The sequence below is a fragment of the Saimiri boliviensis genome, chromosome 12, assembly GCF_048565385.1.
Source record: "Saimiri boliviensis isolate mSaiBol1 chromosome 12, mSaiBol1.pri, whole genome shotgun sequence".
Lineage (NCBI taxonomy): Eukaryota > Metazoa > Chordata > Mammalia > Primates > Cebidae > Saimiri > Saimiri boliviensis.
Genome location: NC_133460.1, coordinates 47,136,665 through 47,164,299, shown reverse-complemented (window position 1 = coordinate 47,164,299; position 27,635 = coordinate 47,136,665). Strand labels below are relative to the sequence as shown.

The 27,635-nt window shown below is 41.8% G+C and overlaps 1 protein-coding gene and 1 pseudogene across 2 annotated transcripts in view; one reads left to right on the top strand and one right to left on the bottom strand.

Annotated features, from left to right (window-relative positions):
- The window catches only part of DNAJC12 (DnaJ heat shock protein family (Hsp40) member C12), an 86,277-nt gene that overhangs the window by 29,822 nt on the left and 28,820 nt on the right, over window positions 1–27,635 (top strand). For both annotated transcript variants that reach the window (XM_010339316.3, XM_074382309.1), the window contains 3 exons: window positions 31–146; window positions 13,804–13,908; window positions 26,948–27,026. In XM_010339316.3, the coding sequence (XP_010337618.1) occupies window positions 13,831–13,908; window positions 26,948–27,026 (157 nt within the window). In that variant the 5' untranslated portion in view covers window positions 31–146; window positions 13,804–13,830. The remainder of the gene's footprint in view (window positions 1–30; window positions 147–13,803; window positions 13,909–26,947; window positions 27,027–27,635) is intronic.
- On the bottom strand, window positions 18,736–22,538 carry LOC104651527 (mitochondrial import inner membrane translocase subunit TIM14 pseudogene; annotated as a pseudogene).

Sequence of the window (27,635 nt, the reverse complement as noted above, 5' to 3'; positions counted from 1 at the left end):
CTATATTTATATTTCACTTCCTTTTGGCAGACATTTCATTTGGCAAGCCTGGGCTATCACAGAATTATACGGCATTTGTGAATTTATCACTGAATGAAATGGATTCTCTGAATTTACCACAGAGGACAAGACCTAGGGCATAGAAAGTATGTATTACAAGTTCTTGTTTTTATTCCATTAATATTTCCTATAGATTAACATCCTTGGTCTACGTGATACCTTGTTGCACATTATAACCATTGAGGGGAGCTTTAAAAAAAAAAACCCATGCCGATGGGTGCAGTGTCTCACGTGTAATCCCAGCAGTTTGGGAGGCAGAGGTGGGAGGATTGCTCGAGTTCAGGAGTTTGAGACCAGCCTGGGCAACATAATGAGACCCTGACTCTATAAATAACTAAATAGCCTGGTGGCATGCACCTGTAGACCCAGCTACTCAGGAGGCAGAGGTGGGAGGATTGCATGAGCCCAGGAGGTTGAGGCTACGGTGAGCTGTGATGCACCACTGCACTCCAGCCTGGGTGACACTGTCTCAAAAAAACAACCTATACCTATGCCTCATCCTAAGACTCCCTTTTAATTGGTCGGCAGGAGGATCCTGGATTGGTATGTATCTATTTAACTTCACCGAGAGTTATGTAGCTTTGAAATGATTCCAAACACTTCACTATGTGAGTGGCATATGTTTTGCTATGATAAGAACATGGAGTGTCCTTCTTCTTCCCATGAGGATGCACACCCTATCAGACCACAGATGTAAGTTATTGGCCTCAACTTCTGGAGGTAGTTTTCTATGATCATTAAATATTTTTTTTTGAAAAATGCATACATATAGTAAGAACTCAAAAGATAGAAAAGAATCCAGTAAAACACCAGGCATGGTGGCTCATGCCTGTAATTCCAGCAATTTGGAAGGCCAAGGTGAGCAGATAACCTGAGGTCAGGAGTTCAAGACCAGCCTGGCCAACATGGTGAAACCTGACTCTATTAAAAGTACAAAAATTAGCCAGATGTGGTGGTGCATACCTGTAGTCCCAGCAGAGGTGGGAGGCAGAGGCAGGAGAAATGCCTGAACCTGTGAGATGGAGGTTGCAGTGAGCTGAGATCGAGCCACTGCAGTCCAGCCTGGGCGACAGAGTGAGACTCCTTCTCAAAAAAAAAAAAAAAGAATCTAGTAGTAAAGTTTACCTCTCATTCCTGTCCATCCAGTCCCTCCCCCTGAAGGTGACTACTCTTATGGGTTTCTTGTAAATCCCTTGAGACATTATTATCATAAGTTAAATAGCTCTTTTTTATTTTGGGGCTTCAGATAGGAATTTTCTTTAAGGATTCTCTTTTTTGACAGTTCCTTTAATAGTTCCTTGATAGTAACAGACCTAAGGTTAGAGGAAAAGACTGATTGACTGTGTTAGTGTGTAAAAGGATGCCGGGCGCGGTGGCTCAAGCCTGTAATCCCAGCACTTTGGGAGGCCGAGGCGGGTGGATCACGAGGTCAAGAGATTGAGACCATCCTGGTCAACATAGTGAAACCCCGTCTCTACTAAAAATACAAAAAATTAGCTGGGCATGGTGGCGCGTGCCTGTAATCCCAGCTACTCAGGAGGCTGAGGCAGGAGAATTGCCTGAGCCCAGGAGGCGGAGGTTGCGGTGAGCCGAGATCGCGCCATTGCACTCCAGCCTGGGTAACAAGAGTGAAAGTCCATCTCAAAAAAACAAAACAAAACAAAACAAAAAAAGGATCTGGAGGTCATCCTATTCTTTACTATTCCAAGTGTGATCCTTGGATCAACATGAAGCTTACCTGGGTGCTTGCTAGAAAGGCAGAATCTCAGAGCTCACCCAGACATCCTGAAGCAGAAGTTGCATCTTACCAGACCTCCAGGTGATTTGTGTGTAGCTTTAATTTTGAGAATCATTGCTCTTGTCCAGTCTTCAAAAATCAAGGAAGCATGGTTCTGCAAGGAGCCAGTGGAGAACTGATACTCTAAATCAGGTCTTCTGACACCCTGTCCAGTGCATTTCTTTCTTTCCTTTTCCCTTTCCTTCCTTTCCTCCCCACCCCCCTTCTTCCTTTTGAGATAGGTTCTTGCACTGTCCCCCAGGTTGGCGTGCATTGGCAGTGCAGTCATAGCTCACTGCAGCCTCAAACTCTTGGGCTCAAGAGACCCTCTTTCCTCAGCCTCCTGAGTAGGTAGGACTACAGGCACATGCCATCATGTCTGGCTAGCTTATTGTATTTTATTTTTAGTAGAGATAAGATCTCACTTTGTTGCCCAGTTTGGTCTTGAACTCCTGGCTTCAAGCAATCCTCCTGCCCACAAAGTGTTGGGATTACAAGCATTTTCTTTTATTTTTTTTAGACGGAGTCTTACTGCCACCAGGCTGGAGTGCAGTGGCGCCATCTTGGCTCACTGCAACCTCTGCCTCCTGGGTTCAAGTGATTCTTCGGCCTCACCCTCCCGAGTAGCTAGGACTACAGGCCCAACCATGCCCAGCTAATTTTTGTATTGTTAGTAGAGATGGGGTTTCACCATATTGGTCAGGCTGGTCTTGAACTCCTGATCTTGTGATCCACCCGCCTCGGCCTCCGAAAGTGCTGGGATTACAGGTGTGAGCCACCATGCCTGGCCTACAAGCATTTTCTAATATGCCAACATTTTGGACAGATAATTTGATGTAGTATTTTAAACAATTTCTTTGCCAGGGACTTTGGAGTCAGACATAGCAGAGTTCAAGTCCCAGCTTTATCACTGGCACATAAGAAGAGCTCAGTAATGGTGTTAAATTTATACGCCATTGGTTTGAACTGAGCTCCAGCACTAGGCCCAATAGACCAAACCAAAATGAAGTTACTCATGCTGAACTACTATGTCACCAAACCAAAACTAAGTTGCTTATTCCACTTTCCAAGAAATCGGGAGAGATAATGGCCACATTCCCATACAGGCCGATTTCAGCTGGCATGATGGCTCTGCTTTAACTTTACAAGGAAAGTAACTTTGAAATGACCAATCTGCTTTTTGTTATCTGTTTCTGCTTTCTTCAGCCCTTTTTTGGCTTATAAAGCCAACCTCCTGGCCGTATCACCAGAACACTCAATTTATTTTACAGAATGAGGTGCTATCTGATTTTTTATTGCAAATAAAAGCCAATTAAGATCTTTAAATTTGTTGTAATTTTATCAGAATGGTTATTATGCTGCTCCTTTTTTTTTTTTTTTTTTGAGATGGGAGTTTCCCTCTTGTTGTCCAGATTGGAGTGCAGTGGCTTGATCTTGGCTCACTGCAACCTCTGTGTCCCTGGTTCAAGTGATTCTCCTGCCTCAGCCTCTGGAGTAGCTGGGATTACAGGCCTCTACCACCATGCCTGGCTAATTTTTGTATTTTTAGTGGAGATGGGGTTTCACCCTGTTGGTCAGGCTGGTCTGGATCTCCTGACCTCAAATAATCCACCCAGCTCGGCCTCCCGAAGTGCTGGGATTATAGGCGTGAGCCTCCACGCCTGTCACTGTGTTTTCTTTCCCCTGGATCTTAAGTTGGACCGCTTCAGTAGATTTTAAGGAGAACCCAGTGGCAAACTGGAATCCAAGCCCTTCCATCAGAGCGCAAAACTCGTGTCCCGGGTTCCACCTTAGCGGGGAGCAGGGGCCTGTGTGTACGGAAAGAAGGACGAATGGTTGCAGGCACAGTTTCTGGAACCCGGGTTTTGTGCCTCCTTAGCTCGTATTTGGAAGAATCCTTGGGGAAAGGCGCTGATTTCGTTTGCAATACAGAACTTTGAAGCCAGACTGGAAAAGAAAAACGAGAGGCGGAAACGGTCACTTGAGAGTGCGACTTTCGGGCCGCGCAGAGCCCCCCTGTGGGCTGGCTAATTTCCATCCTCACCCGGAGCTTCTGGACCTTGTAGCCTCTTGTCTTACAGCCTTTCTCCTTTTTATTTGAGCTTAGTTTCAGTTTACCCACTTCCAGTCGAGGGTGTTAGATGTAAAAATAGCACTTCGCAGGGCGCTCGGGTGGGCGGGTGGTGGTTTGGGAGTAAGACAGTAACTGGCTTGTTTCCGGTTCCCCTGTAGCGCCGTTTTCGCGATGCCTTGTGGGAGTTGTAGTCTTGAATGAGCTACACGCTTCCCGTCCGGGAGGAACCTGCCCCCAAGGCATGGGATTGAGCATAGGACGATCTGTGTCTTGTGTGTGTGATCTATCCTCCCTCCCTCTCTCTCCCTCTCTCTCTCTCTCTCTCTCTCTCTCTGTCTCTCTGTCTCTCTGTCTCTCTCTGTCTCTGTCTCTGTCTCTCTCCCCTTCCTTCCTCCTCCTTTTTTTTCTTTCTTTTTCTTCCTCCCTCCCTCCCTCCCTTCCTTTCTTTCCTTCCTTTCATTACTTTCTTTCTTTTCTTTCCTTCCTTTCTTTTTACAGGGTCTCGCTGTGTTGCCCAGGCTGCAGTGCAGTGGCGTGATCTTGGCTCACTGCAACCTCTGCCTCCCAGGGTCAAGCAATTCTCGTGTCTCAGCCTCCCTAGTAGCTGGGACGACAGGCACCCACCACCATGCCCGGCTCATTTTTGTATTTTTAGTAGAGACGGGGTTTCACCATGCTGGCCAGGCTGGTCTTGAACTCCTGAACTCAAGTGATTCACCTGCCTCAGTCTCCCAAGTTTTGGGATTATAGGCATGAGCCACTGCGCCCGGCCGCCGCAGAGCTTTAACTGTTAAAAAGGTCTACATGATTTCTACTGTACGCTATATTCTTCCATACAGAAGAAAAATGGTGGGATAACTATATTGATTTCACACAGTTTATTTATTTATTTGTTTGGTTTTTTTGAGGCGGACTTTTGCTCTTGTTTCCCAAGCTGGAGTTCAATGGCAAGATCTCGATTCACCGCAACCACTGCCACCTGGGTTTAAGCGATTCTCCTGCCTCAGCCTCCAGAGTAGCTGGGATTACAGGCCACCATGCCCAGCTAATTTTGTATTTTTAATAGAGATGGGGGCCGGGCGCGGTGGCTCAAGCCTGTAATCCCAGCACTTTGGGAGGCCGAGGCGTGTGGATCACGAGGTCAAGAGATCGAGACCATCCTGGTCAACATGGTGAAACCCCATCTCTACTAAAAATACAAAAAATTATCTGGGCATGGTGGCGCGTGCCTGTAATCCCAGCTACTCAGGAGGCTGAGGCAGGAGAATTGCCTGAACCCAGGAGGCGGAGGTTGCGGTGAGCCGAGATCGCGCCATTGCACTCCAGCCTGGGTAACAAGAGCGAAACTCTGTCTCAAAAAAAAAAAAAAAAAAAAAAAAAAAAAATGTCTGTTATGTTGTTCATCTTTTAAAAATTGATTTGTATATTGAGGAAGTTAGTCTTTTGTCTGTTAAGAAAATTATGATTTTTTCCTCATATATTATTTGCCTTCTGATTTTGCTTTTGTATTTTTTTTTTTTTTTTGGTCACAAAAATGTGCTTAATTTTTTTGGTTTTTTTTTGAGACAGGGTCTTGCTCTGTCACCCAAGCTGAAATGCAGTGGCATGATCTCAGCTCACTGCAGCTTGGACCTACCCAGACTCAAGCGATTCTTTTGCCTCAGCCTTCCAAGTAGCTGGGATCATAGGTGTGTGCCATCATGCCTGGCTAAGTTGTTTTTTTTTTTTTTTAGAGATTGAATCTTGCCATGTTGCCCATGGTGGTCTCAAACTCTGGGGCTCAAGCAATCCACCTGCCTTGACCTCCCAAAGTGTTGGGATTACAGGCATGGGCCACTGCACCTGGCCACTTAATTTTTATATAGTCATGCTTGTAAGATTTTTTTCCCATGGCTTCTGAGTTATTTGATTTTTCCATAATTTATTTTGGTATAAAGAGGAGTGGCTCTAGTTTTACTGTTTATCACTTCTCCAAAAGATTAGCTAGTGGTCCTGTCATTATTATTATTACTATTTTTAGATAGAATCTTGTTCTGTCACCCAGGCTGGAGGGAGTGCAGTGTGCCTCCTGGGTTCAAGCAATTCTCCTGCCTCAGCCTCCCGAGTAGCTGGGACTACAGGCTCACGCTACCAGGCCCAGCTAATTTTTGTACTTTTAGTAGAGACAGGGTTTTGCCATGTTGGCCAGATGGTCTTGATCTCTTGACCTTGTGATCTGCCTATGTTGGCCTCCCAGTGCTGGGATTACAGGCGTGAGCCACCATGCTCTGCCTTGTCATGATTTTTGTTACCTCTATAGATGGGGAGAGAACCCCAAAGAACATTAAAATTATACCCTACCATGAGATGCTGCAAAGGTTTGAAGGTTAATTTTGGGGAAAAGAGTAGGAATAATGAAGTGGTACTCCAACTTTCCTCAAAATACCTGTTCATCTTGTATTACTGCTTTTTCTGAACAATATGCAAAAAAGTTGCTAATATTTATTAAAATAAGTAATGAAAGTTTTCTAATGAATATGCAACTTAAAAAAGACACTGGTTAAATAAAGTATTGTATGACCAGGGTGGAATGCTATAGAGATGTTGAAAAGAATGAGACAATCAGGTGGGGCGCGGTGGCTCACGCCTGTAATCCCAGCACTTTGGGAGGCCAAGGTGGGAGGTGGGTGGCTCAGCTGAGGTCGACAGTTCAAGACTAGCCTGACCAACAGGGAGAAACCCCATCTCTACTGAAAAAACAAACAAAAAAATAGCTGGGCATGGTGGCACATGCCTATAATCCCAGCTACTCAGGAGGCTGAGGCAGGAGAATCCCTTGAACCCGGGAGGCGGAGGTTGAGGTGAGTCGAGATCCCACCACTGCACTCCAGCCTGGGCAACAAAAGTGAAACTCTGTCTCAAAAAAAAAAAAAAAAAAGAATGAGACAATCAAATGAAAAGGAAAAAAGAGCACTAAGATTCAGAAGGGTATTGCTATAGTCTGAGTGTGTCCCTCCAAAATTTATGTTAAAATTGAATCCTCATTGTGATGCAATTAAGAAGTTGGGCTGGCCGGGCGCAGTGGATCATGCCTGTAATCCCAGCAATTTGGGAGGCTGAGACAGGCAGATAATGAGGTCAAGAGATCAAGACCATCCTGGCCAACATGGTGAAATCCCATCTCAATTTTTTTTAACCCCCCACCACCCTCCGTCTCTATTAAAAATGCAAAAATTAGCTGGGCGTGGTGGCATGCACCTGAAGTCCCAGTTACTCGGGAGGCTGAGGCAAGAGAATTGCTTGAACCCAGGAGGTGGAGGCTGTAGTGAGCCCAGATCATGCCACTGCACTGCAGCGTGGTGACAGAGCGAAACTCCGTTTCAAAAAAAAAAAAAAGTAGTTCGGCCTTTTGGGAAGTGATTATGTCACAAGGGCTCTTTCTTCATGAATGGGATTAGTGCTTTTATAGAAGGTTGAAGGGAGCTGCCTTGCCCTTTTCATCATGTCAAGACACAGCAACAAAGTGCCATCTATGAAGCAAACAGTAAGCCTTACCAGACACTGAATCTGGAGCATTCCAAAAATAAATATGGGTCCAATTTTTGAGATGATGGTTAAACACTATTTGCCATTATTTCTCACCTATGGAGTGCAGTGGCAGTGATATAGTTCACTGCAGCCTCAAACTCCTGGTCTGGGCTCAAGTGATCCTCCCACCTCAGCCTACTGAGTAGCTGGGATTACAGGTGTGTACCACTGTGCTTGGCTAATTAAAATAATAATAATAAATTGTTTTTTTAGACTGGGAACAGTGGCTCACACCTGTAAATCTTAGCACTTTGAGAGGCCAAGGCAGGTGCATCACCTGATGTCAGGAGTTCAAGACCAGCCTGGCCAACATAATGAAACCCTGTCTCTACTAAAAATACAAAAATTAGCTGGATGTGGTAGTAGATACCTGTAATCCCATCTACTTAGGAGGTTGAGGCAGGAGAATTGCTTGAACCCGTGGGGCAGAGGTTGCAGTGAACTGAGATCATGCCACTTCACTTCAGCCTGAGCAAAAGAGTGAAACTTCATCTAAAAAGAAAATATATATATATATATTTGTAGAGATGGGGGTCTCACTGTGTTTTCCAGGCTGGTCTTGAATTTCTGATCTCAAGTGATCTTCCCACCTTGGCCTCCCAAAGCATTGAGATTATAAGTGGAAACCACTGTGCACTGCCCAGACTAATCTTAAAAGCACTACGTTTAACATGTTATTCACGTGCTCAAAAACCTACAATTCCTGTTGCATCCGTACTCACTCAGTATCTTCTACCTGATCATCAAGGCTCTCTATATTCTGGCTCAGGTCACCTGCTCAATCCCAGTATTAAAGGCATTCTCTCCAACACACCTTACCATAGGTCATTTTCCTTACCTTTAACTGAACATGCAATGGACATTTCCATCTCTGTATGACAGCTTATGTGTTTTGCTCCTTCCTTCTGCTTTTTATTTATTTTCTGAGTGCTTCTATGAATTCCTGGGTTAAAATGTTCCTCAAAATCACATTGTCTTAGGCCATACTTGCATTGCTATAAGGGAATACCTGAGCCTGGGTAATTTATTAAGAAAGTAGTTTGGTTTTTTTTTTATTTTTTTTTAACAGTCCAGAGGTCTTTTATTTATTTATTTATTTATTAACACCTATTATGCCATGAATTCATAGGGAATAGGTTCCAGCAGCTCAGGCTCCTTCCCATTGGTTCTCACAAAGTGTGCTTCTCTGGGTGGAGCAGGCTGGCGCTTCATTTGGACCCAGGTACCTTTCTCTTTGGCTTCTTTGTTTTTCTGATCATTTTCCTTCACACATTTTAGGAAGCTGTCTCAGCTCTTAGAGTGCTTGATGTACTCAATACGCATATTAATTCTCTTGGCAAGAATCTTGCCCTTGTTTGTTTACAACAATGCCAACAGCATGCTGGGTTGCCCTTCCAGTTTTGCCATGATAACATTTGTGGGGCATTCCTTTTTGAACAGTACCCATTCCCTTGATGTCTACAATATCACCTTTCTTATAGATTTGCATATATGTGGCCAAAGGAACAACTCCACATTTTCTGAAAGGCCTAGAGAACATGTATCGAGTGCCTCTCCTTTTTCCCTTTGTGTTCGTCATTTTGGCGAATTACTGGAAGATGGCGGTTCCAGCCGAAAGGAAGCTTTTTTAAACATTTTTAATTGCGAAAGGGTCTGACTCTGTCATCCACACTGGGGTGCAGTGGCATGATTGTGGCTTACTGCAGCCTAGACCTCCTGGGCTTGTGATCCTCCCTCCTCGGCCTTTGGAGTAGCTGGGACTACAGGCATATGCCACCATGCTCAGCTAATTTTTATATTTTTTGTAGAGATGGAGTTTGCCATGTTGCCTAGGCTGGTGTCATACTCCTGGGCTCAAGTGATCCGTCTGCCTCAGCCTCCCAAAGTGCTACAACTACAGGCATGAGCTACATTGCTTGGCCAAGAAAAGAGTTTTAATTGGCTTGTGGTCCTGCAGGCTGTACAAGCATGGAGGCAGCATCTACTTGGTTTCTGGGGAGGCCTCAGAGAGCTTTTACTCATGGCAGAAGGCAAAGCAGGAGCAGAAATGTCACATGGCAAGAGCAGAAACAGGAGAGTGAGGGAGAAGATGCCTTGCTACATACTTTTAAACAGCATATCTTATGAGAACTCACTATTCTGAGGACAGCAGCCACAGGAGGGCACTAAATCATTCATGAGAAATCTGGCCCCATGATCCTGTCACCTCCTAACAGGCCATACTTCCAGCATTGGGGATTACAATTCAACATGAGATTTAGAGGAGACACCATCTAAACTTCATTATTCCACCTTGACCCCTCGAATCTCATATTCTTCTCACATTGCAGAATACAATTCTCCCTTACCCATAGTTCCCCAAAGTCTTAACTCATTCTAGTATTAACTCAAAAGTCCCAAGTCTGTCTTATCTGAGACTTGAGCCAAGTTTCTTCCACATGAACTTGTAAAATCAAAGACAAGTTATTTCTTCCAAGATACACGGAGATACAGGTATCGGGTATACATTCCCTTTCCAAAAGGGAGAAATCAGCTAAAAGGAAGGAGCAACAAGCCAAGTGTAGTGGCTCACACCTGTAATCTTAGCACTTTGGGAGGCTGAGGAGGGCGGATCACCTGAGGTCAGGAGTTTGAAACCAGCCAGGCCATCATGGCAAAACCCTGAGAGGGCAAAAAAATTTTTTTCTACTAAAGATACAAAAATTAGCCAGGCATGGTGGTATGTGCTTGTAATCCCAGCTACTCAGAGAGGTTGAGGCATGGGAATTGCTTGAACCTGGGAGGTGGAGGTTGCGGTGAGCTGAGATTGTGCCACTGAACTTCAGCCTGGGCAACAGAGGAAGTCTCCATGTCAAAAGAAAGAAAGAGAGAAAAAGAGAGAGAGAGAAAGAGAGAGAAAGAGAGGTGATACACACTTTGAACAGCCAGATCTCAGAGAAGTCACTTGCTATTGCGAGGACGGCACCAAGAGGATGATACTCAGTCATTCGTGAGAAATCCAGTCCCGTAGTCTGATCACTTCCCACCAGGCCTTACTTCCAACACTGGGGATTACAATTCAACATGAGATTCAGGCAGGGACACTTTTCAAACTATATGAAAGTTCCAACCTCACATTTCCCCTCTGCTCTGCCCTAGTAGAGGCTCTTGGTGAGGGCTCTGCCCCTGTGGTAGGCTTCTGCTTGGGTACCCAGGCTTTCTTTTATATTCTCTGAAATCCAGGAAGAAGCTGCCAAACCTCCTTCACTCTTGCATTCTGAACATCTTCAGGCTTAACACCACATGGAAGCCACCAAGGCTTATAGCTTGCACCCTTCAGAGCTGTGGCCTGAGCTGTACCTGGGCCCCTTTGAGCTGAGTCTGGGGCTGAAGTGGCTGGATGCAGGGAAGCAGCCTCCCAGGGTGGTGCAGGTCAGCAGCACCCTGAGCCTGGCCCCCTAATTCATTCTTTCCTGCTGGGCCTCTGGGCCTGTGATGGGAGGGGCTGCCTCTTAGATCTCTGAAATGCCTTTGAGGTTTTTTTCCCATTTTCTTGGCTATTAGCACCTGGCTCCCTTTCATTTATGTAAGTCTCTCTAGCAAGTGGTTGCTCTGCAGTCTGCTTGGATTCTTGCCATGAAAATGTTTTTTTTTTTCTACCACATGCCTAGGTTCCAAATTTTCCAAGCTTTTTCTGCTTTCCCTTTAAATATAAATTAAGTCACTTCTTTGCTCCTGCACCTGAGTTAGGCTGTTAGGAACAGCCGGGTCACTTCTTGAACACTTTGCTTCCTAGAAATTTCTTCTACCAGATACCCTAAGTCATCACTCTTAAGTTCAAACTTTCACAGATCCCTAGGGCATGAATGCCATATAGACAAGTTCCTTACTAAGGCATAACAAGGGTGACCTTGTTCTAGTTCTCAATAAGTTCCTTGTTTCCATCTGAGTCCTCATTAGCCTGGACTTCACTATCCATATCACAATCAGCAATTTGGTCACAACCATTTAACCAGTCTCTCAGAATTTCCAAACTTTCCCTCATCTTCCTGTCTTCTTCTGAGCCCTCCAAGTCCTCCATCCTCTGCCCATTACCTAGTTTCAAAGCTGCTCCCACTTTGTCCGATATCTTGATAGCAATGCCCCACTCCTTGGTACTAATTTTTTGTGTTAGGCCATTCTTGCATTCCTATGAAGGAATATCTGAGACTTGGTAATTTATACTGAAAAGAGGTTCACAGTTCTGCAGGATGTAGAAGCATGGAGCCAGCATCTGTTCATCTTCTGGGAAGGCTTCAGGGAGCTTTTATTTATGACAGAAGGTGAAGTGGGAGCAGGCACATCACATGGTGAGAGCAGGAGTAAGAGAGCTGGGGAAGATACCACACACTTTAAAAAATGTTATATTATTAATATCAAAATAGAGACAGTGTCTTGCTATGTTGCCCAGGCTGGTTTTGAACTTCTGGGCTCAAAAAATCCTCCTGCCTTAGTCTCTCAAAGTGCTGAGATTACAGGCATGAGCCACTGCACCTGACCAATACCACATTGCTCTGTCACCCAGGCTGGAATGCAGTGGCATGATCTCAGCTCACTGGGTTCAAGCAATTCTCCTGCCTTAACCTGCTGAGTGACTGGACTTACAGGCATGCACCACCATGCCAGGCTGATTTTTGTATTCTTAGTAGAGATGAGGTTTCACCATGTTGCCCAGGCTGGTCTTGAACTCTTGAACTTGTGATTCATCCACCTCGGCCTCCCAAAGTGCTGCGATTACAGGCATGAGCTACCGCGCCTGGTCTGCTTCAGTGCTTTTTCTTGCTTCTCTTCAGAAATAAACCTTTAAAAAGATGTATATAGGTGGGCTAAAATAAAAACTATTTTTCCCCTAAGGTGGGGGAATTTAAAGTGTTAAAGGCCAGGCAGGGTGGCTCACATCTGTAATTGCAGCATTTTGGAAGGCCAAAGTGGGAGGACTGCTTGACTCCAGGAGTTTAAGACCAATCTGAGCAATATGGGGAGATCCTTTCTCTCTAAAAAAGAAAAAAGAAAAAAAAAGGTGTTAAGGCATTTAAAGTGTTGTGTTCCTGACCACTCACCTTGTTCTCTAAATCCCAGACCTGAGATGTGTTTTCTTAGGGCCAAAATGAACTGAAACATAAATTGCCTGGACCCACCTCAGACCAGAGACACACCTGAATCTGAACCAACCCAGGAGAAATAGCACAGCCATCTGACCTGAGTTATACAGTTCTCCTTCTCATTGTCCTATTTTACTTCCTCTACAGCACAAATCACTATTTTATTTTTTGAGATGGAGTCTTGCTCTGTTGCCCAGGCTGGAGAGCAGTGGCACTATGTCAGCTCACTGCAACCTCTGCCTCCGAGGTTCAAGCGATTCTTCTGCCTTGGCTCCCAAGTAACTGGGATTACGGGTGTGGACCACCATGCCCTGCCTACAAATCACTGTTTTAAATGATCCTGTTTTGTTTTTGTTTTTGTTTTTTTTTCATGTTTTTCAGGTGTCTTCCTCCATTAGAACGTAAGCTCCATAAAAATTAAAACTGTGTTATTGGCTGGGCACCATGCCTCACACCTGTAATTCCGGCACAGTGGGAGACCGAAGCAGGCAGATCTCCCTGAGCTCACGAGTTCAAGACCAGGCTGGACAACATGGCAAAATCTCCTTCTCTGAAAACAAAACAAAACAAAAACCAACACAAAACAAAAACCAAAATTTAGCTGGGCATGGTGGTGTGTGCCTGTGGTCCCAGCTACTCTGGAGGCTGAGGTGGGAGGATTGCTTGAGCCTGGGAGGCGGAGGTTGCTGTGAGCTGAGATTGCATCACTGTACTCCAGAGTGGGTGACAGAGCAAGACCCTGTCTGAAAATAAATAAATAAATAAAATGAAATATTTAAAATGCTCAAAAAACTCCCACTACCCTAATTAACACATCCTAAGATTTTACCACATGCTTCAATTTTTCTTTTTTTTTCCTTTAAATGATAAAAACAAAAATGTATAGGCTATGGAGAGGTGGTTAATGTGGCAAGTTTCTGAAAAATGGGCAGTCTTTATTAACTCATAAAACAAACGGTTCATTTGCAGCTCTTATATAAACTCAAACTACAGATCCCAGGCAGCACTGCAATAATAGACACGTGGACTGTTCTTTTCTTCTCTTGTAAATGGCCAATGAGAGGCAGAGTTTACAAAGGTCTAGGATGACATCTGGTGTACTGACTGTGGCCAGTCTTAAAGCTAGTTTTTGCTGTTTGGAACGTGGTGCTGTAAAAGAGTCTTTTCCTGTTAATTCGAAGCTCACTGTGTCTCTTGTTTCTAAGGGAAGAAGAGCTAATTAAGTCATCTAAATGGATGCAATACTGAATTACAGATCAGGAGATACTGAAGATTACTACACGTTGCTGGGATGTGATGAACTATCTTCGGTAAGTCAGTGGATAATGTTTTTTTTAAAATCACAACAGCATTTTTTTTCACAATAGTATTTCAAGTTTTTATTTAAGGTTTTAACTGAATTTTTAGTTACATTGCCTACAAACATAATCTTGTTTTTTTTTTTGTTTTTTTTTTTTTAAATCTTGTATTGTTTTAAAGCACTTTTAGCTCAGAGAAAGTTAAGAATTTAAATGTATGTTGGGTTTTTACTTGAAGAGTGTCCTATGGCAATTTTATGGACACTTCTGATCAAATATGTGTATTCTGGCACATGGACATATATTCTGTTTCACAATATAGTATACTAAAAATAAATATTTGAAATTTTATTATACTTTCTGATTGCAGTGTTTCACAGTATACATAAGCTATACCTTTATTATGGTGACTCATAATTGAGGTGAAATGAAATTTCCTATTAAATTAGGGATTTTAATAGATTTTATTAAAATGTGTACTCCTATGTGAGCAGTTAAAGTATAAACTGGCTGGGCATCATGGCTCATGCCTGTAATCCCAGCACTTTGGGAGGCTGAGGTGGATGGATCACCTGAGGTTGGAAGTTTGAGACCAGCCTGAGCAACATGGAGAAATCCCATCTCTATTAAAAAAAAAAAAGTATAAACCAAGAAGCATCCTTTTATGTTAATATTTCAAATTGTGTAACAGAAATTACTTCTTCAAAAGGTGGCTTCTGAAACAAAATATATGAAAACTCTGTAGCTGTTCACTGGATCTGTAAGGAAATAAGGTTTTTAACATTCGCAATAAACAATTACAAAGGTTGTAGAGGTTTTTTAAATTATGGAAAAATCATTTATAATTCTGTCTCTCAAGGGTAACACTAGTTATATTTTGGCATATTAATCTCCTGTGTTCTTTCTATGTATATTCTTTAAAGACATGTTTGGGAGGATATTGTATATACTTGTTGATTCCTGCTTTTTACCCAGTCATAACAAGGATTTTTCCATGCTGTTAAACTTTCTTTATACACTTTTTAATGGTTGCAAGATATTCCATTTCACTGTGCTACGACAGTTGAATTATTCTCCTTTTGTTAAATATTTTATTTATTTTCAATTTTTTAAGATTTAAAATAATGTTGATTAATATAAAATATATTTATTATTAAATTATATATGATTGAATCATGTTATTGGAATATATTTATTTTATATAATTAATACATTTTATTTATTTTTATTAAAATCTAAATAGTAATATTAGCATTTTAAATCAAAATGTTTCTATATTTATTGTTGTTTCGTAAAAGTAGTAGTTCATTAATGTACTTAGTTTTGTTTTAAGGACAGAATGTGTTATTGGACACAAAGGATTAAAATCTCTCTTTTTGCTATGCTGAGGAAGTTATCTTAGACATGTTGAAATTTTAAAAACTGCCCCGCCCCAAAATAGCTTGTAATGGTCTTTGAGTTGCACATTTCTTCTCAAGAATGTGATAGTCTTGTTTATGTTGATTTGCTTATAGCGATTGAGAAAGCTTATTACCATTTTTACCATGTGCTAGTCACACTTGAAATTATAATATTATCAATTAATTTTTGAAGGAATAATTTAAAATCAAAGGAACATAATTTAGCTTGATAAGGCTCACAAATTTGGATTAAAAAATATATATGTGCTAAGCTATAAAGTAAAGATCATTATATCTCCATAATCTGTGACTCATTTAGTCAGTCTTTTTTTTTTTTTTTTTTTACTTTACATTCTGGGATACATGTGCAGAATGTGCAGGTGTGTTACATAGGTATACATGTGCCATGGTGGTTTGCTGTACCTATCAACCTGTCATCTAGGTTTTAAGCCCTACATACATTAGGTATTTGTCCTAGTGCTCTCCTTCCCCTTGCCCCCTACCCCCTGACAGGCCCTAGTGAGTGATGTTCCCCTCCCTGTGTCCACGTGTTCTCATTGTTCAATTTCCACATGTGAGAGAGAACATGCGGGGGCCGGGCGCGGTGGCTCATGCCTGTAATCCCAGCACTTTGGGAGGCCGAGATGGGTGGATCACCTGAGGTCATGAGTTCAAGACCAGCCTGGCCAACATGGTGACACCCCATCTCTAAAAAAGAGAGAGAGAGAGAGAGAGAGAAAGAGAGAGAGAGAGAGAGAACCTGTAGTGTTTGGTTTTCTGTTCCTGTGTTGGTTTGCTGAGAATGATGGTTGCCAGCTTCATCCATGTCCCTGCAAAGGACATGAACTCATTCTTTTTTATGATTGTGTAGTCAGTCTTTTGAAGTGATGTTCTTATCTTTTGAGTCTACATAGAAGGAGGGTTCATTTTGGACAGCCTCACAAAAAATAATCCCAATTGTTTATGTATAATATTCAAAATATGGTTACCAGGTATAGTCATACTTCTTTGTCTCAACATTCCTTTTACTGGATGTATTTTTTTGGTCTGTCAATGGCATAGCATATCTAGATAGCAATCATTTATTTTTAATAAAATATTTGTCACAATTTTGTCACTTCTTTTTAGATAGCTGTCATTTTTTCTCTTCTTTTTATAGATATGCTTCCCATTTAAAAAATATGTTTATGACATTTTTGAATAATATGACATTTCCTTTACTTGATTTGTATTGGATAGATTGTCTTACTTCAGGTGTTCCTTCATTTGATGCTCTAAAATTAGTCAGAACTTGTTATGCCCAAAAGCATTTTAGCAGTTAGAATTTCAAAACAATTTGATATTTGAATTTTATTTGTCACAATTGAATTGAGACACCCACATAACACTTTTGCTTTGGTATACAGTTTTTACAATTTAAAGTTTTGTGCTGGAAATTGATTAAAGTAAAATTATATGTTGTCTTATAGTTTTAGAGTAGTAATTCTGAAGCTTTTCCTTCTCAGAGAATTTTAAAAATCATCTTTCAGAAATTGAAAATACAACCAGACCATAAGCAATGAGACTAACTTTCTAGTTTACATCATGATTTATCATATAGATTATAGGATTTCCATGTTGTATAGAAAACAATATACTCACATTTCAAAACAATTTAACAAAGATTGATCCCAAGACAGTCAGCCTTTCTCCCTATATTGTATTTCTTTTTTAAAAGTTTTTATTTCTTTGAGATGAGGTCTCACTGTGTTGCCCAGGTTGCAGTGCAGTGGCAGGACCTCAGCTCACTGCAACTTCCTCTTCCTGAGTTCAAGTGATTCTCCTGTCTTAGCTTCCTGAGTAGCATAAATTATAGGTGCATACCACCATGCCCGGCTAATTTTTGTATTTTGGTAGAAACAAGTTTTCACCATGTTGTCCAGGCTGGCCTTGAACTCCTGATTTCAAGTGATCCACATGCCTTGGCCTCCCAAAGTGCTGGGATTACAGGCATGAGCCACTGCGCCTCGCCCCTTATGCTGGATTCTACACAAAAGACACATGCTAAAAAACAGTAAGGTAAAGTCCTTACTGTTGCATACACTACACATTTGAGTTGTAAAGCATCCTCTCTGGTGTGGCTCTTAACTGGTTTTAAAATATTTGGTATTTCAGTGCTAATGATTCGAAGACATTTATGACTTCAAGACTTCATGGACTTGAAAACTCAGCATGAACCTGATAAATGGAAACATCTATCTATATATTTTTTTCTAGTCCTCTTGTTGACTTCATACTACCTGGGTTCAGATCTTGACTCTGCCACTTACTAGTTGTATAACATTGATAAAATATGATTCATTTTTCTTTTTTTTCTTTTTTTTTTTTTTTGAGATGGAGTTTCGCTCTTGTTACCGAGGCTGGAGTGCAATGGCACGATCTCGGCTCACCGCAACCTCCGCCTCCTGAGTTCAGGCAATTCTCCTGCCTCAGCCTCCTGAGTAGCTGGGATTATAGGCACGCGCCACCATGCCCAGCTAATTTTTTGTATTTTTAGTAGAGACGGGGTTTCACCGTGTTGACCAGGATGGTCTCGATCTGTTGACCTCGTGATCCACCCGCCTCGGCCTCCCAAAGTGCTGGGATTACAGGCTTGAGCCACCGCGCCCGGCATGATTCATTTTTCTAACCTGCAAATGGGAGTAAATAGTATCCACCTCATAGCATTGTGGGGATTAAACAGTACACGATACGTAAAGTACTTTAAACAGTGCCTGGCGCAGAGTGCTAAGTTGTTGTGGTTGTGGTTGTAGCTGTTGTTTTGGCCCCATAGTGTTACTGTGCACTTGGAATTTAGTACACTTATCCTATCCTTGAGCTTGCATTATTTTTAAGATGTTTTATTTTGTGATAATGCTTTGTTTTGTTTTTTGAGATGGAGTCTCCCTGTGTTGCCCAGGCTGGAGTGTAGTGGCATGGTCTTAGCTCACTGCAACCTCCTCCTCCTGGGTTTGAGCGATTTTCCTGCCTCAACCTCCCTAGTAACTGGGATTACAAGTGCCTATCATGGTGCTAATGATAGGCACTTTCATTAGCTAATGAAAGTGGCTAATTTTTGTATTTTTAGTAGAGATGAGGTTTTGCCATGTTGGACAGGCTGGTTTCAAACTCCTGACCTCAGGTAATCCACCTGCCTCGGCCTTCCAAAGTGCTGGGATTATAGGCGTGAGCCACCGCACCCAGCAATAATTTTTGACTTACAGAAAAGTTTAAAAATAGTACACAGAGTTCTATATACCCTTAACCCAGCTTCCCTTTATGTTAACATCATACTTAATGAAAGTACAATGATCAGAATCAGAAATTAAAAAGGAATTATAGCTCTGAGGCGTTTTATTATAAAAACTTGGTTCTCATATACATAAACTAAAATGAACTTAAAATTCTTCATACATTTACTTCATATTTTAGCTTGACCTTCTAGTAAATCTCTAGCTTCACTGATTTTGGTTGCTGTGATTTAAGAGTATAATTCATCAGTGAGCATGTCTTATTTTTCTTTTATTGGCAGTAGGGCTTACCCTTAGTATTAATGCTGCTTCTTGTTTTGTCATTTTTGGGTTCAAACCCACTTCAGTAATATCCACCGCTAAAGGCAGATTTTGGTAGACTGAAAAACTTGTTTTACTTGAGGCTCCATGTGCTCCATGGCTTGCAAAACTAATGGCCTGCAAATCCTGCAACAGCAATGGTCAGTCCAGCTGCTACCATTGTACTGGTGGTGGCTCTGGCTGGGCCCCCTGCCTCTACAAGAAGCACAGATCATCCGAGCCCAGAGGTCACAGCCAACAACCGCATGCCTTTACCAGAGAGTGATGCAGCCACTGATCTCAAGCACAAACCACTAAAAAGAATCAGAAAATTAACATTGCTGCAATTAACTCTACCACAGTCTAGCAAACAATTTTTTGCAAAAGGTCAGATAGACAGAGTCAGGATTCAGGGTTGTGTATGTACAGAAACTTGAGAGAGAGACAGAGAGACACAGAGAGAGAGAGAGAGAGAGAGAGAGAGAGAGAGAAAGAAAGAGAGATTTCCTTAAACCTAGGTGTTCTGCTTGCCTCACCTGGTGCTGATCCTGAGATAGCAAATATTTAGATTTTGCAGGCCTTATAGTCTCTGTCCCAACTACTCAGCTCTGCCATTGGAGAAAACAGCCAAATAAATATATAAGTGAATGATCTTGGCTGTCTTCCAATAAACTTTAATTAAAAAACAGGCAGCAGCAGCTGGGGGCAGTGGCTCACACCTATAATCCCAGCACTTTAGGAGGCTGAGGCGAGTGGATCACCTGAGGTCAGGAGTTTGAGACCAGCTTGGCCAACACAGTGAAACCTTGTCTCTATGAAAAATACAAAAAATTAGCTGGGCGTGATGACACGCTCCTGTAATCCCAGTTACTTGGGAGGCTGAGGCAGGAGAATTGCTTGAACCCCGGAAACAGAGGTTGCCGTAAGCCGAGATCGCACCACTGCACTCCATCGTGGGTGGCAGAACGAGACTCCATCTCAAAACAAACAAATGAACAGCAACAACAAAGAAACAGGTAGTAGTAGGCCAGAGTCAGTCAATCCCTCATCTAAATTATAAGTCTTATCTAATTTCATCGGTTTTCCTACTAATGCCTTTTTTCTGTTCTAGGATCAAAGACTGGATCCCTTATTACTCTTTGTTGTCCTGTTCCCTTAGTGGCCTCCAATCTGATGCTTTCTTCTACCTTCTGTCTTTCATGACCTGGACACTTTGAAGAGTACTGGTCAGTTATTTTGTAGACTATCCCTCAATTTGGCTTTGTTTGATATTTTCTCATGATTAGATTGAGGTTTTGCATTTTTGGAAAGAATTCCTCAGATGTGACGGTGTGTCTTTCTCAGTATATCATGTAGGGGTACATGATATGGATGTGCCTTGTTGACCTCGATCACTTCGTTAAGGTGATGTCCATCAGGTTGCTTCTGCTAGGTTTTTCCATGGTAGGGTTATTATTTTTCCTTTTGTAATTAACAAATATCTTGGGGAAGATACTTTGAGACTGTACTGTTTCTCCTCAAACTTTTACTCACTGAGTTTAGCATCTTTTAGGTGAATTTTGCCTGTAGCAGTTATTACTGTGGTGTTTGCCTAATGGTGACTTTCTTTTTCTCATTATTTTTACATTTATTTGCTGGAATTCTTCAGTAAGGAAAAACTATCCCTTCTCCCACATTACTTGTTTATTCAGCTTATTTTTATCACGTATCAATTAATAGGCAAGTTATTGTATTTTAAGGGTAATAACCCAAATACTACCATTATTTATTTTGTGTCTTAAATTGTTTTCTATGCCTCATGTCTTAATTATCATTTGGTTTAAATAATTTAGGAGGATCTCTTATTTCAGGGATATTGCTAATATCTGGAATTTTGCGGGAAAAATCTAGTTTCAAACAGAGTGAGTTAAAATAATAGATATCAATTAAATCAGTATTAAAATGAATTTTTTTGTTTTTTGTTTTTTTGAGTTGGAGTCTCGCTCTGTTGCCGGGCTGGAGTGCAGTGGTGCAATCTCAGCTCACTGCAACCACTGCCTCCTAGGTTCAAGCGATTCTCCTACCTCAGCCTCCTGAGTAGTTGGGATTATAGGTGTGCACCACCACACCCAGGTATTTTTTTTTTTTTTTGTATTTTTAGTAGAGATGGGGTTTCACCATGTTGGCCAGGATGGTCTTGATCTTTTGACCTAGTGATCTGCATGAGCCACTGCACCTGACTTTTTTTTTTTTTTAAGATGGAATTTCACTTTTACTGTCCAGGCTGGAGTGCAATGGCACAATCTGGGCTCACTGCAACCTTCACCTCCTGGGTTCAAGTGATTCTTTAGTCTCAGCAATCTCCTGAGTAGCTGGGATTACAGGCATGCACCAACACACCTGACTAATTTTTTGTATTTAGTAGAAATGGGGTTTCTCCATGTTGGTCAGGCTGATCTTAAACTCCTGTCCTCAGGTGATCCACCCACCTCGGCCTCCCAAAGTGCTGGGATTACAGGCATGAGCCACCGTGCCTGGCTCAATAAATTTAAAATAATAATTATCATTATTATATACATATATATGTTATATAATCCCTTTTGAGATAAGACATGGATTTATATTACACATAATACTTATATATTATTATATGCAGTATAACATAATATATTGCTCATAATATCTTACCTTTTCTCATAGAAATACTTAAATTTTCTGTTTGTTAAAAATCTTTTATGATGACAATTTTTTAAATGACTGTAAAGTATTCTACTCTATAGTTGTATTACAATCAACTGTAACAAATATCCTATTTTTGGACACATAGGTTGTAAGAATTAAAGAAAGAGGAGAGAAATATGAAGGACGGCTTGACAGTCAACAGGGTCAGATTTATTTTGAATAAACCTGAGAGGGGCAGCTGGCCGAGTTAGGTCAGAGCCACACTCTTGTACTGACTGTTTTTAAGGATTCAGGGTGGAAGAGTTTATCAGAGGCCTGGACTGCTTCTGTGTCTCTTTGTTATGCTTATCTGTGAGGGAGAGTTGTGTACCTGTTCCCACACATCTTCCTGCAGCTGCAGGCTCCCCCCACCCCAAGTCTACTTTTAGCTTCCCTATCTTAGTGCACCTGAAGGGAAAGGAATGTACTTATTAAGGTCCACTCTTTTACTAGGGCCCATTGTATGAGGGTGAAGTTTGGCAGTTACCAGAGACTCCCCCCACCCCTGCCCTGCAACCTCCCTCTGTGCTTGAGCTGTCTTATCCGTTTTACTGTCTGCTCTTTCCGGCTGCTTGTAGTTAAGAGAAGTGATTTCCTTGAAATGCATGAGGCTAGACAGGGAGCTGGAATTTAAAGTGTCGGTGTTTGTCCGAGATGACACTGCTCCTGCTCTATCATAGGTTTTGTTTAAAATTTATATTTTATTCTTGGACCTTCTTAAAGCAATTCTTTTCTTAACTCTGATTATCTCCTTAGACAAATTCCTAGAATTGGCATTGTTGAATCAAAGAGTGGGAAATAAGTTAAAGGCTCTTCATATATATGTGTGTATCTATCTGTCTATAGATACACACATATATACACACACAAACATGTATCTTTCAATTTTTTTGAAGAAAGTCTATACCTATTTACATCCTTACCAGGAAACCATTAATGTCCATTTCTTTGCACGCTCAGTAACACTGTTCATTACCGTCTTTTGGATATTTTGATTTATTTGATTACGAGTAGAGTTGAACATTTTTTGTATGTTTACAGGACAACAGGTTAGGCAGTTTTCCAGACTACTGGACTTTGGGTCAGGAAGGCCGGATTTGGTGGACCTTGACATGGAGAGCCTCAGCCGCCAATAGACTGCACTTGGCAATGGGCCTATGGAGTGGGCAGGCCAGAAGATAAATACAATGTGTTCAAGATAAACTAACCCACTTTACCAGTTTACATACAGCCAACTCTATAGGAGCTTTGTAATAAACTTTATGATAGTAAAACTAGCAATAATAATGAAAGAAAGATACGGACTTTCTTAATTTTTTAAAATGTGAAATTGGTAAAACCTAGAAAATAGAAATAAGAAAATAAAAATCACAAATGTAAACAAACTGAGAATCAACCATTTTGACACATTTGTTTCCATATACTAAATCTCAGAATTTTTTTTTTTTTTTTTGGGTTGGAGTTTCACTCTTGTAGCCCAGGCTGGAGTGCAATGGCACGATCTCTGCTCACTGCAACCTCCGCCTCCTGGGTTCAAGTGATTCTCCTGTCTCAGCTTCCCGAGTAGCTGAGATTACAGGTGCCTGTCCCCATGCCTGGCTAATTTTTGTATGTTAGTAGAGACGGGGGTTTCACTATATTGGTCAGGCTGGTCTCGAACTCCTGACCTCAGGTGATCCACCCACCTTGGCCTTTCAAAGTGCTGGGATTACAGGCATGAGCCACCATGCCCAGCCTAGGATTTTTTAATTTTTTTTAAGAGAGTTATTCTAGGGCCTCGGCCTGAAGCCTGGAATAAATAGAGAAAAAGAAAAAGAAAAAGAAAAAGAAAAAAAAAAGAGTTCAGTCTGTCACCCAGGCTGGAGTGCAGTGGTGCAATCTTGGCTCAGTGCAAACTCCACCTCCTGGCCTCAAGCCGCTCCTGCCTCAGCCGCTCGAGTAGTTGGGATTACAAGCTCGCGCCACCATGCCCAGCTAATTTTTGTATTTTTAGTAGAGATGGGGTTTCACTATCTTGGCCAGGCTCGTCTTGAACTCCTAACCTCTAGTGATCTGCCCACCTTAACCTCCCAAAGTGTTGGGATTACAGACGTGAGCCACTGTGCTCAGCCCAGAATGTTTTCTAGTGGGATAGGAATTGAAAAATAAAACAACAGCAATGATAAAACCCCAAAACTTTCTACCTTCGATAGATACAATTTTATCTATACATGATTGAAAAACCCCAAGATACACACACACACACACACACACACACACACACACACACACACACACACATAAATATGCATTAAAAGTGCATCTTTAAGCCAGGTATAGTGGCTCATGCCTGTAATCCCAGAACGTTGGGAGACCGAGGCAGGTGGATTGCTTGGGCCTAGGAATTTCAGACCAGCCTGGACAACATGGCAAAACTCCATCTCTACAAAAAGTACAAAAATTTGCTGGGTGTGGTTGCCCATGTCGTAGTCTCAGCTTTTTGGGAGGCTGAGATAGGAGGATTGCTTGAGCCCAGGAGGTGGATGTTGCAGTGAACCATGATGGCACCACTGCCAAAGTGTGTCTTTAAGGATATAATTTATCCTCTTGGGTATAATCCTTGGACGAGGAATAAAGGGACTTTTTTTTTTTTTTTTTACTTTTTTTCTGTAGATGTAGAACATTTTTCAGAGAGTTTGTATTTATAAATGACTTAAGAATTTAAAAATGCTTACTACTACATTTTATAGAATATTTGACAATTTAAAATTTAAAAACAAGTCTAATTGTCAGTTTTATTTATTATATAAGCAGGTTATGGTGACTAATGGTTAAAGACAGCACTCAGGAAGAGGAAACACATAGTTCATTACAGTTCTTAACAGGAAGTCTGTCTTTTCCTATTATTTGAAGGAAGTTTAACAAAGAAAAGAATACAGTCATTACTCTGGGTTTTATACATATGTCCATCTAACACAGTCTGACTTTGATTGTAAAAGTGAAGACATTTCTTATGAGAATTGACTAAGGATAACATGGAACTGAGAAAAGAACATAAAGTTTATATTCTACCATGAATCTTATGATAATATTCAGCTGAGGTGCTTGATATTTAATTTCTCAAACAAGAGCTAATTTGTTTTCTTTTTTTTTTTTTTTTTTTTTTTTGAGACGGAGTTTCGCTCTTGTTACCCAGGCTGGAGTGCAATGGCGCGATCTCGGCTCACCGCAACCTCCGCCTCCTGGGTTCAGGCAATTCTCCTGCCTCAGCCTCCTGAGTAGCTGGGATTACAGGCACGCGCCACCATGCCCAGCTAATTTTTTGTATTTTTACTAGAGACAGGGTTTCACCATGTTGACCAGGATGGTCTCGATCTCCTGACCTTGTGATCCACCCGCCTCGGCCTCCCAAAGTGCTGGGATTACAGGCTTGAGCCTCCGTGCCCGGCTAATTTGTTTTCATTAATTAGCAGTCAGTAAAGATGGAACCCCATGAGAATTTCCTAAGCCTGACGAATTGGGCCATAGGGCATGGTGACACATACCTGTAATCCCAGCTCCTTGGGAGACTGAAGCAGGAGGATTGATTGAGCCCACGAGTTTTGGGCTGCAGTGCTGTGCCAATGGAGTGTCCACAGTAAGCTCAACATTAATATGGTGACCTCCTGGGAGTAAGAAACCACCAGGTTGCCTAAGGAGGGGTGAACCTGCCCAGGTTGGTAAAAGAAAGAAAGAAAGAGAGAAAGAGAGAGACAGAGAGAAAGAAAGAAAGAAAGAAAGGGAGGGAGGAAGGAGGTGGGGGAAGGAGGGAGGGAGACAAAGAAAGAAAGAAAGAAAGATGTCTGACTGCTTAGTTAACAGCTTTTTTTTTAGTAACTAGCTGAATGTCTTTGGACAGGTTACTTAATCACCTGTATTTAATTTTTTTTTTTTCAGGTAGAGTCTTGCTCTACTGCCCAGGCTGGAGTGCAGTGGCATAATTTCAGCTCACTACAACCTCTGCCTCCTGGTTCAAGCAATTCTCCTGACTCAGCCTTCTGAGGTTTCACCATGTTTGCTAGGCTGATCTTGAACTCTTGAACTTGTGATCTGCCTGTCTCGGCTTCCCAAAGTGCTGGGATTACAAGTGTAGACACCAAGCCCAGCCAACCACCTGTATTTAGTAATAGCCACTATTATTGAGTTCTTATGATGATCAGGTTTTGTGTTAAGTGCCACTGCACCTGGCTAATTTTGTAGTTTTTGTAGAGATAGGGTTTCACCATCTCAGCCAGGCTGGTCTTGAACTCCTGACCTCGTGATCCATCCCCCTCAGCCTCCCAAAGTGATGGGATTACAGGCATGAGCCACCTCACCTGGCTTAATTTGGAAATTCTTAATAAAAAAAGAAAAAGACCAAAAGACAGGAATAATGAACTTTTAAATATATAATTTATAATTCAGAGACAGTTATCCTTGAGTAATGGTGGCTAAGCATTTTTGAAGAATTTGGATATTTTGTATATTCTTAGGAGAAACCTACCTGACCATTTTGGATATTTAAATATTTTGAGGTCATAGATATCTTGGGCCATCATTTAAATTAAGTAGCTAAATTGTCATCACAACGACTATTTTTCTTTTTTTTTTTCTCTTGAGGCAAAGTTTCAGTCTTGTTGACCAGGCTGCAGTGCAATGGTGCTATCTCGGCTCACCACAACCTCCACCTCCCAGGTTCAAGTGATTCTTCTGCCTCAGCCTCCTGCGTAGCTGGGATTATAGGCATGGCTAATTTTGTATTTTTAGTAGAGACAAGGTTTCTCCATGTTGGGCCGGGTGGTCGCGAACTCCTAACCTCAGGTGATCCGCCTGCCTCAGCCTCCCAGAGTGCTGGGATTATAGGTGTGAGCCACTGCACCTGGCCATAACTACTATTTTATTGTATGCTTTCTGAGTATTGTTATTGAGGAAATTATTTCTTTCAGGAAAAAGTCAAAGTAGAAATATAAGGATAAAACAAAGTTGGGTTGATCATGGTTGTTTTGGGGAGGATTGATACCCCAGTTTTTTCTTTCATGCATTCAAGTTTGACCTTTTTTTTTTTTTTTTTATACTGAGGTAGTATCTTGCTCTGTTACCCAGGCAGGGGTGCAGTGGTGCAATCATAGCTCACTGCAGCCTTGAACTCCTGGGCTCAAGGGATCCTCCTGCCTCAGCCTTCTAAGTAACTGGGACTACTGGCATGTGTCACCATGCCCAGCTAATTATTTTACTTTTTGTAGAGGCTGGTTATCACTTTGTTGTCCAGGCTGGTCTTGTTCCTGGCCATCCCCTTGCCTCACACTCCCAGAGTGTTGAGGTTATAGGCGAGAGCCGCTGCGTCCGGCAGGACTCCTTATTTTAAACACTGATTTTTTGTTTTAGGTTGAACAAATCCTGGCAGAATTTAAAGCCAGAGCTCTGGAATGTCACCCAGACAAGCATCCTGAAAACTCCAAAGCTGGTAAGAATTTCATAAAGGCTATTTCTCAAGAAAATGCATAGTATATAGAACTGAAAACCAGTGAATAGTAACTTCATTTTCTTTTGTCTATTATGCACAAATGTATTCTTTCTTTGCACTATTGGATGATAGAAAGGGAGGGGACTGTGCAAGGTCTCTTCTAATAGTAGTCATTTAAGGTCCACTATTCTTTCTGCTATGATGTGTTGCTTTGTGGTTTAAAATTCTTCTAGTTAATGCTTTATTTCACCAGCTATTGAGTGTTAACATAACTTGAGTATATTTGTAATCAGGTGGTTGTCTTTTTTTTTTGTTCAAACAGAGTCTTACTCTGTTACCCAGGCTAAAGTGCAGTGGTGCAATCATGGCTCACTGCAACCTCCACCTCTTGAGCTCAAGTGATTCTCCTGCCTCAGCCTCTCGAGTAGCTGGGACTACAGGTGTGCACCACCACACCTGGCTAATTTTTTTTTTTTAATAGACTGGGTTTTACTATATTTGCCAGCCTCGTCTTGAACTCCTGACCTCAAGTGATCTGCCTGCCTCGGCCTCCCAGAGTGCTGGGATTACAGGAGTGAGCCACTGTGCCTGGCTAGGCAGTTGTCTTGA